General features: G+C 39.5%; 1 protein-coding gene across 1 annotated transcript in view; it reads right to left on the reverse strand.

Annotated features, from left to right (window-relative positions):
- Positions 1-11,385, reverse strand: part of LOC122745646 (collagen alpha-1(XXVIII) chain-like) — a 63,068-nt gene extending 51,683 nt beyond the window's left edge. The window contains exons 1-3 of the mRNA XM_043991045.1: positions 11,275-11,385; positions 2,360-2,524; positions 336-904 (exon numbers count right to left, since the gene is read on the reverse strand). Coding sequence (XP_043846980.1) covers positions 336-904; positions 2,360-2,516 — 726 coding nt within the window. The 5' untranslated portion in view covers positions 2,517-2,524; positions 11,275-11,385. The remainder of the gene's footprint in view (positions 1-335; positions 905-2,359; positions 2,525-11,274) is intronic.
- Between the last annotated feature and the right edge of the window lie 3,386 nt (positions 11,386-14,771).

Here is a 14,771-nt window from a genome sequence, read left to right on the forward strand (position 1 = left end):
ATACCTATGCTAAAGAAACCACAAGGTGGCTTTGATTCATGTGGATGTTTGTAATCTTGCTTTATATCATGGGCCCTTTTGGTAGTTTGGGGAAGCCTATAAACTCCTCAGGATATGGTTTTTAAATGTATAATACAAAGCAGGATTATGGAAATAGTAATACATAGGAAATCAGTTATATTGAAATATGGTTATCAAACCAAAAAAAAACCCAAGGGGACACCATGTTAAAAACCCTTATATCGGAGGATATTCTTCTTCATTTTTGTTATTTTAATGGATAAATATATTGGGCAGTTAGATTTGAAAAAAAAATGACCAAGGTTGGTACATACTGTTTTTTTAAGAACCTTCTCTACAACTTCTTTCTCCTGTAGACTAAAGACAACTTGAGAGGCAGGGACTCTGGCAAGGCGATACAGTGTGGCAGCATTGGCTGTCTCTTCAGCCACAGTGGATAGTCCCACGATGAGGAAGACGATGCCTTGGTTTTTAGCCTTCCTAGAAGCTGCAGAAACATCTGTGTTTCTTGCCTGTTTCTCTCCATCCATAAAGAGTACTGCAACTTTGGTGCTGCCAGGAATGCTTTCTGTCTTATACAGCCGTGTTAAGTTAGTTATGGCATAAGTCAGATATGCTCCGGGACCAGTGGGAGTGATGGATGCAACATGGGTCTGGAAGCCTTCGGGACCCTCCCAGCTGTGGAATGTCTGCTTCATGAGGACAGTACTGCTATACTGCAGTAAGGACATTTTCCATTGGAGGGTGTGCCCAGAAGTGAGTTGTAGACCTTTCATCTTATTCACTGTTTCCAACACAAATTTCTTTTGTTGCTCATGATAATAATTGCTCACATCTTCAGAACTATCAAGCAAAAAGGCCATTTCTAGGATACAGTCTTTATCTGTGGAATAATTATTAAACATAACTGTTCAGCTATGCCACAATAATGCGTTGCTTATTTTTAAAAAGTTCAAAAGTGGATTCCAAGGGTCTATTTCAGATCTTGTCAAATAGATCAAATGTGAAATACTATATTTAATATAAGGCAGGTTGGTAGCTGGGGACTGAGTGCTAGTTCTGAAGTCAGAAGACTCATCTTCATGAGTTCAAATCTGGCTTCGGACACATACCAGTTGTGCAACTCTGGGCAAGTTGCTTAACCCTGTTTGCCTTAGTTTCCTCATCTTTAAAACAAGCTGGAGGAGGAAATGGCTAACCACTCCAGTATCTTTGCCAAGAAAACCCCAAATGGGGTTACTAGGAGTCAGACATGACTGAACAACAATAACAAGTTTAATATGTTTGGTCACAAATATACCTCTCTATTTGGGGTTCAGACACAAAGAAAAACTTTCTGCCTCTGAAAAATTGCTTTGATACAGGGGAAAATCCCCTATCATGGATTGATTTTTCAATTATAATTGAAACTGTAACAATTTTTTTGTAAATGTAACTAATGTTTTTATTAGAATAACTAATATTTCTGTACCCATCAAAATCAGTAGTTTTTTAAATCATGTCGGACACTTCATGACCCCATCTGGGGTTTTCTTGGCAAAGATACTGGAGTGGTTTGCCATTTCCTTCTCTAACTCCTTTTACAGGTGAGGAAAGTGAGGCAAATGGTGTTAAGTGACTTGCCCAGGGTAACCCAGCTAGTAAGTGTCTGAGGCCAGATTTGTACTCAAGAAAATGAGTTTTCCTGACTCCAGGCCAAGCACTCTATTCACTATACCACCTAGCTGCCCCTGAAAACATGTTTTCAAATGTTAAGAGTGTGGAAGCTACCACATGGAGTGTAAGGTAGTTGCTTATGAGAGGACTCACGTAAAATGAGTTCTATGCATTCATTTAAACCCACTATTATTATTAATTATATTCAAAACTAATTTTTTATGCCAAACGACTTGAAGTGCTAACAGTACCCTTGACATTTTGGCACCCTGGAGATAATGCCCCATGCATACTCCCCAAGGTATGACTCTGGTTATAACCATACTTTTCTCATATCTGTTCGTTCCTACCCTTTTTCTGCCCTAGGGCCTCATCCCTAATTTTGGCACAATTTTGGACTGGATGTCTGAACACAGAATTGCCTGTTGAAATCCATAATTAAATACTGAGAAGGGTACGTGGAATAGAGAAGGTAGATTTGATGTCATGGAGACAGTGGGCTTGTGAATGTAGTAGTACTGGCATATAGTAATTCTCATAATTAAAACCGAGTTTCAACAAGGGAGCCCTTGAAACTTTTGTTCAGATGTTTTGGTGAAGTGGAAAGCAACAAGCACAAGTAATTTCTGAAGTGGTTTGCTCCAAAATTCAGAACAAGAACAGATGAAAGAAACCCACTTACCTTTGTTACTGAAACCAGGGAGTTTTTCAACATTATTTGATGAAACTTGTTTAGTCTTTGGTCTTCTGGCTCCATTTCTTTTCCCCCCACAGCCGCTCTGGGTCAGAGCCACCTGGCATTCCAACAACCAGAGAAAGCACCAGAACTTCATGAGCATCACTACTCCTAAAGATTCCAAAAGGTAGTAATTATAAAGTACTCCATATTTACAGTATGCATCACGGGGCTCTGAGGTTAATAAGAGACAACCTGTCTTAGTGCTAGGAGACAAATGATTATTATTATAATTTTTTTTACCTCTAACAAACTGAACACTTTGTTGCTCATACTTCATTAAAATAGGATGCTCTTCTTGAGCCTCTCTTCTTTGTTCTGGGTCCTTTGGGGGAAATTTGGCAGAAAGGCTATCTGTCTTGGATCACCTCCAAGGATCTTCAGTTACAATACAATACAAGACTATAGGTTCTCAATACTTGCCAAAGAGCCTTGTGTGAGAGGGATCTGAGCAGTGTCACAGCAATTCCATTTTGTTGCTTTACTATCTGTCTTATAACAAATGTCATTGGCTAGGGAAGCTACCGTCTGGGGAAGGCAAGGAAGCTCAGGGAAGCATTTACTTGGGGAGTAGATGCAATATGTCATCTCTCTGGTGGCTTCCTATTTTAAGTAATTTTTGCTAAATGGGTACTAAACTATGCTGCAGAAGTGCAAGTCCTATTAGTACCATCTAAATTTCAGTGCTCTTGGGCAAAGCCCCAACCAATCCACTATAGTTCTGGCTTTGCTTGTAACTCCTTCAAGCACTTAAGAAATATCTTCAAGTTAATAGCATTTACATTGTCTTTCTGCAGAAATTTAGCAAGAGAATGCCCTAAATGATACACCATTTACAGGGAAAATGATGGTCAAGATGCCTATTTCCTTAGATCCAGGCCTAAGCAATGCATGTGTGCTTGATGGAATCATATGTAAATCATGGGGAAAAGTTTCTTTTACACCCTTGACAACATTACACACTCAAGTCCAGCATAATATCATTAATGTGATTTAAAATAACACAGTTTAGAAAATATGCTAATTGTCATTTTCTTTATTTTTGCTTAGTTTTTATTTGTTTTTCCATAACAGAGAACTAATTTTTTTCAAAGGTGATTGTAAGTCATATTTTATATAATATTTTGCTTCATTATTTGGTCTGCACTAAATGTATGTTGTTGTCATTAGATCTTACAATAATGTTGTACTTTGCAAATTTGTAAGGCTCAAATAAATTTTTATCGTTTGAGAGAGAGAGAGACAAAGAGACAGAGATAGAGAAAGATAGGGTGAGAGAGAGAGAGAGAGAGAGAGAGAGAGAGAGATGGCCTAAAATCAGAAGCCACCCTTCTTTTAGCAAAGCAAGGTCAAGCATAGAGTTATTCAGCTAATTCAGTTAATTTAAGTCAATAAATATTTGTCAAAAACCTATGTATAAGGCATTTTGATGGGTGTTAAGGATACAGAGACTGAACAATTCTTGCTAACAAAAAGCTTTCTAATATATATGTATACACACACACATATACACACTATATATTCCTAGATAATTCCAATACAAGCAGACTTATTTGTCCTGAGTTACCTGAATTATTGTCTCAGTTCTCTGATTCACTTTGATATAGGGGTAGCCTGGATTACAGGAGAAAGGAGCAAAATCTATCCAGGATTTGAGCCCCAACTGATTGATCTCTCTATTTCTTAACCAGTATCAAATTATTTTGATGATTAAAGCTTTGTACTATGGTTTGAGGTCTAGTAGCTAGATAATTAAGATAAAGATCTAGGTTTTTTTTTGCTTTTACTTCAATTATTCAGATAATTGCCTCAATTTTCTGTTTTCAGTTGTGTGAGTGGAGACGTAGCTGCAGTCTTAATAAGGTAGCCCTGTTACCTTGACTACTAAAACTAGCCTTCACCTTAGGATCATAGGTTTTAGAACAGGAAAGGGTCTTAGAAATAAAAGCTCTGCCCCTCCATTGAGGAAACAGGTCCAAAGACTTTTCATCAATTGCTCAAACATCAGGACTCACTTTATTAACAGATCAAATGTTGCCTATAACTTAACAGATTTGTCTTAGAAAGTTTCCTGAAGCTCAGAGATGTGTTTTGTGCAAAGATGAGATGTGAACTCAGGTCTTCCTGAATCCAGAAACCAGGCTACCCACTATGTCATGCTGTCTCTCACCCAAAGTTACACAGGTACTTAATAGCAAAACCTAGATTTGAACCTAGGTGTACCAACTCTAAGTCCAGGCTCCCTCCCCCCACTCCCATTTCAGCTTATTGGCTTGACTGTGTAGCTTCCAAGATTTGCCCTAGCACCATTTATTTGTTTCTGATACGTTGTCTTTGACTACTGTCTGCCTACTGTGGCAGGTGAAAGATGAAATGACTGAAGGAATCGATCTTCTAAGCATATTGATTTATTAAGTGTTGCATGCTAATTGCCTGACAAACCAGGACCAGACCTCCTCAGTTTAGGCCTGGACCCCAAATACAGAGGGATACAGACTTTTATACTTTAAAAACAATTAATCAAATGAGGCCAACTAATTAAAAGGAAACAATACAATATTAGGTTATCTGATTTCTAATTGAAGGAAAGATTAGGGACAGGTTTGGAGGGGGAGAGTGAACAAGTGCAATTCCCTCAGATCAGAAAAGGAGGTGTCCTACTCCCCAAAGTGTCTGTAAACAATCAAGGGAACATGGAAACAATAACTGATCGGTATAGGGCTAGTTTTCAGATAAGACATGTAGGTTGCTTGAGATATGTAATCATGAGAAAATTCCTTGTATCAATCTTTGGATCTGACTGGGTTTCTGGTCAGTACCACTTAGGTCCTTGGTTAAGGGTCTCTAAAGCAGCAGATAGAGGTGGTCCAGTTTGCCAGCTATGCATGGGCTAGGTTCAAACAATACAATAAAATTTGCTCCCAATTCCCACAATTGAATACAGTTTTCTCACAAGACAGGATTTGGACTAGAATAGAAATGGAACTGCTAGTTCCAGAATTGAGTCACGAAATGGAGTCATTGTGGTTCATTCAAGTCCCACAGTTAACCACTTGGTGTCCTAATCCCCTCATTCCCTCATTATGTGACTCCATGATTATAAATAAACTTTCTATGCTGGCCATCTAGCTTGTTTAAGATCCTTAACAACTTCTCAGTCTAGGGTTGCTACCCATTGTCTGGTCCTGCTTCCTTGCAGCCTTTGTGTTTGGAGTAAGCACAATGAACAAAGTTTCCCAACAATAAATCATGGAGGCTCTAGGATGGCTACTCTCATCATCTAAAGAAGTCATCAGACCACTGAACCTACTGCTGATGCAGACAAAAAAGGATAGGAGTAATTCAAGATTCTAAAACAGTGGAAATGTTGACTATTCCCAATATAGATGGGCAATATTTATCTTGTTTTATTAGACAATGATCCCACAAAAGAAAAGGACAGTACACTAGGGGAAGAAAAACCTTTTTGCTTATTGATTTCTTTTTCTTTTTTCTTTTTCTTTTTTGCGGGGCAATGGGGGTTAAGTGACTTGCCCAGGGTCACACAACTAGTAAGTGTCAAGTGAGGTCAGATTTGAACTCAGGTACTCCTGAATTCAGGGCCCCTGCTTTATCCACTGCACCACCTAGCCGCCCCCTCATTGATTTCTTAAATAGCCAACCTGTGGAATCATTACTGCAAGAAAGCAATTAGGCAAGTAGTTTGAGGTTCTGAAAAAGAATTAGGATTATATTTATATGTATGCCTGCTACAAAGGATATCCATTAAGTGTGTGTGTGTGTGTGTGTGTGTGTGTGTGTGCGTGCGCGTGCATGAGGTTGGGGATCTAAGCTACTCAATTGCTTTAGTGGAGATTTTTTTCAGCAATAAGAGTTTTATACTCATGACTTGATGCCTTTAAAAAGAAGAAACACTTATATCCCACAGAAAACTCATGGTGGCAGATGGATATTGAATAGATGTCAACAGTTCTGTGCCTGACTAGTATCCCAAACAAACAGCTGCATTTCTATATGGTTCACATTGAAGGAGACTTCTTGAAGACAGTTATATTTCTGCACAGCATTCTAATGTAAAAAAAAATCCCCACCAGAGTTCACTGCCCTCAAATCAACCATTGATAACTTCTCTTTTTCCTGTCTAGGTGAATTTTTTTTTTTTGTTCTTGCTTCTTTTTTTGCGGGGGTGGGGGGGTGGGGGGGGCTAGATAGCTTTTTTTTTTTTGGGCAGGGCAATGAGGGGTTAAGTGACTTGCCCAGGGTCACACAGCTAGTAAATGTTAAGTGTTTGAGGCCAAATTCGAACTCAGGTCTTCCTGAATCCAGGGCCAGTGCTCTATCCACTGCGCCACCTAGCTGCCCTTGCTAGATAGCTTTTTTTTTTTTTTTTTAGTGAGGCAATTGGGGCCAAGTGACTTGCCCAGGGTCACACAGCTGGTAAGTGTTAAGTGTCTGAGGCCGGACCCGAACTCAGGTACTCCTGGTTCCAGGGCCCGTGCTCCATCCACTGCGCCACCTAGCTGCCCCCTAGATAGCTTTTTAATGAATTGTTTCTTACTTTCAGCAATCCCAAGGTTCTTGCTACTTTCTAAATGGCCACTTTAAATCTTGCAGGAACAATCCTGAAATTACCTACCAAACTCACTCACAGAAATCAACCTTCTCAGATGAAGTACAAAGTGGTGATAGATTAATAAATAAGCATTTCTATAATTTCCAGGCATTGTGCCAGGTGCCAGAGATGCAAATATGAAAGTGAAAGCCTCTGCCCTCAAGGAGCTTACACTTTAAGAGGGAATACAGTATAAATAGAGGTCATTGTATATTATATACTACATATGAAGTATTACTTATCTTAGTATTTTATAATCTTGTGCTTGTGATTCATAAGGAGGGTCCAACTTTTAGAAATGAGCAAAAAAATGAAATTATCTTGAATGTTTTAACTTTTTAAAAAATTGATGGCCTTCTGTTACAGGCAGGTGATGCAGTGGATAGAGCACTGGGCTTGGAATCAGGAAGATTCATCTTTCTGAGTTCAAATCTGGGCTCAGACACTTACTAGCTGTGTGACCCTGGACTAGTTACTTAGCTCTGTTTACCTTAGTTCCTCATCTATAAAATGAACTGGAGAAAGGAATGCCAATAGTGTCTTTGACAAGAAAACCCTACAATAGGATCATGGAGAGTCGGACACGACTGAATGATAGCACAGTCTCTGATATTGCCTCACCAGGGCAGCCCCATAGTCCATTAGTTTATAATCGAGCCTTAGAAGATTTAAAAATACAACTGATGATTTACTATCTGAAAGATAGCCAGAAATCATTCACAAATGCATCTTTTGAGATCGATCTTCACCTTTTCAAAATCAGCAAGTCAATTCTTCAATTCTACAAGCATTTATTAAACTCTTAATATGTGCTGGGGAATCACTCTGGGTGCTGGGATCACAGAAACAAAAGGGGAAACAACTTCTACCTTCTAGAAGCAAACATTCTTGGCTGCTACCTATGTTGTGCTGGTCGAAATCAAACATGCCTCTGGAGATTTCTTTGGGAGAGGAAAGTATCTTATAATAAAGGGCTTTGATATTGTATGTGTCACTAAATTTTCCACAATGAGCAAACACCAATACTGTTTCTGATTTGCATAAAAGAACCACATAAAGGGTAAGAACTCACTGACACTTAATTCTCCAAAGGGTTACATCACAGCATCGCACTTAGAGGGATAATAATAGCACCCATCTCATAGAGTAGTTGTATGAGATAATATATGAATAGTGGGGATATTGCAAATGCCCATTGGTGGGGACCTCTATCTTAGGTGATCAATCACCAGATTTAAATAAGTAAAGTGCTTTGCAAATCTTGAAGTACTACATAAATGCTAACTATTAGCACCTATTCTTTTTGTTTGTTTGTTTGTTTGGAGAGGCAATTGGGGTTAAGTGACTTGCCCAAGGTCACACAGCTAGTAAGTGTCAAGTGTCTGAGGCTGGATTTGAACTCAGGTCCTCCTGAATCCAGGGCCAGTGCTCTATCCACTGTGCCACCTAGCTGCCCCACACCTATTCTTTTTATGTAAATAGTATTTTAATTTTTTCCAATTACATGTAAAGAGAGTTTTCAACATTTGTTGTTTTTTTTATAAGATGTTGAGTTCCAAATTTTTCTCTCCCTCCCTTCTCCCTTCCCCAAGATGGCAAACAATCTGATAAAGGTTATGAATGTATTAGCACCTATTATTAAGAAATCCATCCCTTAAAGATTCTTGAGTTTATTCAAGTCAATGTACATCTTCAGTCATCTTTCTTAACTAGAAAAGCCACAGAACACAAGTTCCTTAAGGGCAAGGGAGTATTTAATTTTTGTCTTAGTATACTTAGCATCTAGCATGGTGCCTTGCAAGCCATAGGTGCTTAATAAAGTTTGTTGAATTGAATTGAATATAACTTAAAGGGGAAAATTCAGGTCTCCAGATGTGCCAATCCCAGAGACTCAGCTTTCCTACCTTTGTTCTACAGTACCTCTGAAAGGCTCTTTTTCTGGGATTCTACTCAATTATTACCATTTGATCCATGGAAGCAGAGAACTCCTACAATATAGGGCATCCCATACTTTCTTCTTGTTGACAGGCTGATCATCATCTTCCATAAGGAGTCAACATGTTGAAAACATTCTGCTAGTCCATTAAAACACTAATTAATAAGGACTACTTTTTGGGAGCTTGCAAATGGCTTTCTAGATAGCTCTTTCACCTTAAGTAATACCCTTCCATCTCACTCCATCTACAACCAAGTCTTCTGCTTCTTGTGCTCATGGAGCATTTAGGTTAAAGTTATCCAGGCAGTAATAATAATAGCCAGCATTTAATTTAGATAGTAGCCTAAAGTTTGCAAAGGGATTTACAAATATTATCTCATTTTATCCTTACAACAACCACGGGAACTAGGTGCTATTATTATCCACATTTTACATGCAAGTACATTTTTTTGAGGCAGACAAAGACTGAGTGACTTGCCCAGGGTCATATAGCTGGTAAGTTTCTGAGGCTGATTTGAAACTCAAATCATTCTGATTCCAGGTCCTGTGTGCTAACCACCAAACCATTTAGCTGCCTCAAAAAACCCCTAAAACACAATGATTTAGGTCATTTACTCTTTGATTTAAAAAAAATGGGTTCTGGAGAACCATAATAAAGACAGCTCCCATTTATAAAACAATTTATAGTTTGTGAGTTGCTTTCCATATCGTATCTCATTTGTTCCTCACAGCTAGCTACCCAGTGAAACCTGTGCTAGCATTGTCCTCATTTTATGCATGATGAAGATGAGACTCAGAGCAATTAAATAACTTGTCCCGGGTAAACCAATTAGTAAATGTTTTGGGTGGTATTTGAGCCTAGGTCTACCCTTTTCCAAATCAGACAAGTAAGCAACCCAATATAATTCAATAAATATTATGGAGACAGAGAGCACAGTGTAAAAAAGAGCACACATATGTCTGAAATTCAAATCATTAATCATTCTTCATCTCTATTGCACGGAGTTGGTGACAGAAGTAAGGGTTACTATCTACAACTTGGATTCCCTTTGTATTATGGGGAAAATTTATCAGACCTGGAATCACCCTTAGGGCACTGGATTTGTAACAGAGGATTTAGGGTTCAAGTTCTGACTGCTGCTTCATTACTTAAACAAGTTATTTCTCTTTTTGGGACCCAATTTCCCAAAATGAGGGCATTGAACTAGACAATCCCTTTCAGCTCTATATCCTATGCTTCTCTGATCCCCCTCCTTTTATTTTATTTTTTATTTTTATTTTCTTTTGCAGGGCAATGAGGATTAAGTGACTTGCCCAGGGTCACACAGCTAGTAAGTGTCAAGTGGCAAGAGGCCGGATTTGAACTCAGGTCCTCCTGAATCCAGGGCTGATGCTCTATCCACTGCACCACCTAGCTTTCCTCCCCCTTCTTTTAGATTTTAGCTCCTTACCTCTCACAGCATCAAGGTTTGAGCTACTAAGGCTGCAAGTCCAGTAAATAGTATGGGGTTGCGGATTTGGAGGCAAGGGACCTCACTCTGCTACTTACTACTAGATTGATCTTTGGACACTTAACTTTGCTAGGCCCATTTCCTCATTTGTGAAATGGGAAACTAGGCTAGGTGATCTCCAAAGTCCCTTCCAGGTTTGTGCTATTCTGAGATTGTTGGAGGGCATGAACAGCAGGACAGAAGGATAACAAGGGGGGTAGCTCTGGACCTGGAATTAAGAAGACCTGAATTCGAATTAGGCCTCAGAGACACTAGCTGTGCCACCCTGGGGAAGTGGCTTAACCTCTCTGGAACTCAGTTTTCTTTTGAGAGGCTCTAAGGAGGCTCCCAGCTCTAAATATATGATCCTGTGATCAGGGAGACAGAGGCAGGACATGCCTAGATGGAGGCAAGGCTTCCTCACCTGGCCTCATTCCTCGGGACTCTAGCACTCGAAACCTTTCTTTCTGTCTTTTCTTGGCACTAGAGGTAAGGAGCTTTGAGGTCCCATTCTCCCTGTCCAGCTCAGGACATTTCCCTTCCCTCTACTCTCTCCCTCCCGGCCCCCGCCCCCGGCCAGGACCACCCTCAGCAGCAGGGCACAGTCGCCTTCAGTTATGGGTCGGCTTCTTGCACACCCTTAAGTGAGAGAGCCTTCCACCAGCCAGCCACTTACTGAAGGGCTGGGCGGGAAAGTGAGTTCTAGCGGTCCTGTTCTCTGACTCACCACCCAATGTAAGAAAGAACTAAAGGTCAAAACAAAGTCCGTCCAGGTTTCCAAGCCAGCGCATCCCCTCCAGTCCGTCCCCTACTGTGCTCTTACCTAAGCAGGGAATCTGCGAGGCGTCAGTCTGAGGACCAGCAGGAATGCAAAGCCCGTCTCAGCTAATCCCGAGAATCCCCAGCTTCTAAAGACCCTGGAGCCAAAGAGGCGGGTTCGGGAGGGGCAACTAGGGGTGGGAGCCACGCAACAGTGTGATTGGGTTGGATCTACCTCTGACGAGCGGAACATCCATTATAGCATTTGAGAGCCCCAAGCACAGACTGTAGTAATTTTCTAAGCAGGTGCTTCTGTAAAGGGTCTAGAGGGAAGGAGAGGAAGGGAACGGAAAGTAATTCACTTACATTTTTTGAATTGAATAAACATCAAATAAAAAGGTCATTTTCATATGCTTATATGACAGGAGGGGAATTGTGTACGTGTTCTAAATGGTATAACTGAACAAGATTGTACATGAAACTTCAGATTTCTGCAAGGTACAGCTTGCTTTTTTCTTCAAATATATAGTAAATTCGACAGGTAACTTTCAAAGCTGTCCCACTTGTGTGATTCCCTCTGGTATTTTTTCTGTTCTCATCTGTGCATTAAAAAATGTTGCTTCAATGATTCCTCCCTATCTTATCAACCCTCCTGTTCTTCTCTTCCACTCCCATGGCCTGGGGACACATCATCATCACCATCATCATTTTTGTAACTATGATATATTGTTTCACATTACTTTTCTGGGTAGCTATGTAGAGCAGTGGGTAGAAAAGGGTCCTAGAGTCAGGATAGACCTTAGCTCAAATCAGGCCTCAGATATCTACTAGCTGTGGGACTTTGGGCAAATTCCTTAGTTTGCTTCGGTTTCCTCAACTAGAATGGGGAATGGGGATACCATCTACCTCTCTGGGTTGTTGTAAGGATCAAATAAGATTACATTTGTAAAGTGCCTACCCCAGTACCTGGCACATAGTAGGTGCTTAATAAATGCTTACTTTGGGGCAGCTAGGTGGCATAGTGGATAGAGTACTGGCTCTGGAGTCAGAAGGACCTGAGTTCAAATCCAACCTCATACACTTGATGCTTACTAACTGTGTGACCCTGGGTAAGTAACTTAACCCCAATTGCCTCACTCCCTCAAAGCCCCCCCAAATAAATGCTTATTTCCTTGTTTTCTAGCCATGTATTCCTCATCATGTATTTGAGATAGTAATTATTTTTAACTCAAGTATATAACGACATTTATGTTGATTAAATTTCATTTTACTCAATATAATTTATAATTTAAGTTTGTGGGGACCTTTTGGATACACATTCTCTTAGACTACATGCTATCTAGCCCTCCCAGCTTTGTGTTATCTACAACTGTGATAAGCATGCCATCTATAACTTCACCTAAATCATTGATTAAAATGTTAAATAGAATCAAGATAACTTAACCCTATGGCACTATCCTGAAACATCCGGGTTGGCATTGATCCATTAGGCAATATTCTCTAGATTCAGTTATTCTAAATCTATTTCCCCAAATTGTTGGGAAAAAAGTTAATTTTTTTTTTACTTCATCACCATTTCCCAATACTCCCTAACCTACCACAGATGCTTCTTTTGAAAGATAAACAACTAAGCAAAACAAATTGATGCATTAACCCACGTGTGAAAGCATATGAAACATTTCATTCATAGTCCACTTCCTCTTTATTAAGAAGAGGGAAATATTTTTTCCCTCTCAGTCTTTTGGAATCAAGCAGTTATTACATTACTCTGTATTTTGGTGACTCTTAGTGTTATTTTCCCTCACTTTGTTGTGGTCACTGTGATATCGTTCTGTTGGTACTGATGAAGAATACATGGCTAGAAAACAAGGAAATAAGCTGCAGCTGCCTTCATGACCATTCTACCCATTCTTCCAGGGGAAGTCTTCCCATTCTTGGGGTAGACATCCCTCTAACTCACTCAGAGAATGCTTATTGGCTAACTGCAATTTAATATTGCACTCAATGTCCTAGCCTCCATATCACACTATTAATTCATTCGGAACTGTCAGTCCAATAAAGCCCCCTAAATCCTTTCCAGATAAACTGTTGCCTCTCAAGCAATACCTCATTCATCTTGTTCTTATGAAGTTGATTTTTAAGCCAAGTGTAAAGTTTTACACTTAGTCCTTTGAAATTTCATTTGATTAGTTTTAACAGAATGTTCTTTTTAAATCCCAATTCCATCATCTCATGGGTTAACTGTGCCTTCCAGCTTTGTGTCATATATAAATTTAATAATCATGTCAGCTATGCCTTTACCATGTCATTGATAAAAATATTAACCAGAACAAGTCAAGGACAGATCCCTGTGGCATTCTACCAGGGAGCTCTTTTCAAGCTGACATCAAGCAATTAATTAATAACTGCTTTGAAGGGTTGACCATTCAATGAGTTCTAGAGCTGCCTAATTAATTGTACTATCATCTAGCTCCAACTTTTCTGCAGGATTAACATAATAGCCTTTGTCAAATGCTATTTTAAAGTCTTAGTGAACTACATCTACAACATTTTCCACATGTACCATCTGACTAATGCTATCAAAAAAAGGAAAGAGGTTAGTGTGGCATGACCTAGTCTTGAGAGGCAGTACAACTTAGTAGCTAGAGAACTAGACTTGCAATTTAAAAGAGTTGGGTTCAAATCCTGTATCTCTTATACTTCTTCACTATTTGACCATTTACAAATCACTTAAATTCTCTGAAGTTCAGTTTCTTTATCTGAAAAAATGAGAATAAAACTACCTAGAGCACCTACCCCACTGGGTTGTTGAAGTAATGTACATAAAGTGCAAATTTAAAAGTGCCATAAATATTGATTACTATTATGAAGCAAACAGAATAATAACAGTAGCTACAAAATAATTTCCTGGTAAACCTGGGATGCATTGTCCCAGAGACACACACAGTATCCATGGGAAGAGTGGGCATCAACTTGGAAAATAATAGTAGTGAGGTACACATGTGGCCAAGGCAACTCATAAGTTTAGTATTATAGGACTTTGATGTCTTTTGACTTCTGATGATCATCTTGAGTTGCTCCTCAGTAGACATGACATCTGTTCTGGGTAGGTTGCATTACTGTTAGGCTGGGTTCATTCGTCATGGAGAATGTAATTTCTGCTTGGCATGTTGCTCAGATGGTCTCCCAAGGTCTTCTCAGCTCCACAGCTGGACCTTTGATTGCTGGGCCTACCTTTCTCTCTAATCCATAGCCAACTCTTTTTTTGTTTTGTTTTGTTTTTTTTGTTCTGCTAGAAAGTCTACTTTTTGAAGCTACTTTCAGCTTCAAGTGACTGTCTCTTTGTATCTATGTATATTTGGAGGGTGTCTCTTTATTCCTTTAACTGTGCCTCAAATTCTGTTGAACTGACTCTCTGACTGCTGGAAGGGTGTCTTCGTTGCTAGATGCTGTGATTGATAAAGAACATGAAGAAGAGAAAATTCTGTCCTCTTTTCCAAGATGTGAACACCTGAGTTTTTCCCTAGCTGATGACTCTCTTCAACTCACCTGAGCTACTAT

Source organism: Dromiciops gliroides, chromosome 3 (genome assembly GCF_019393635.1).
Source record: "Dromiciops gliroides isolate mDroGli1 chromosome 3, mDroGli1.pri, whole genome shotgun sequence".
Lineage (NCBI taxonomy): Eukaryota > Metazoa > Chordata > Mammalia > Microbiotheria > Microbiotheriidae > Dromiciops > Dromiciops gliroides.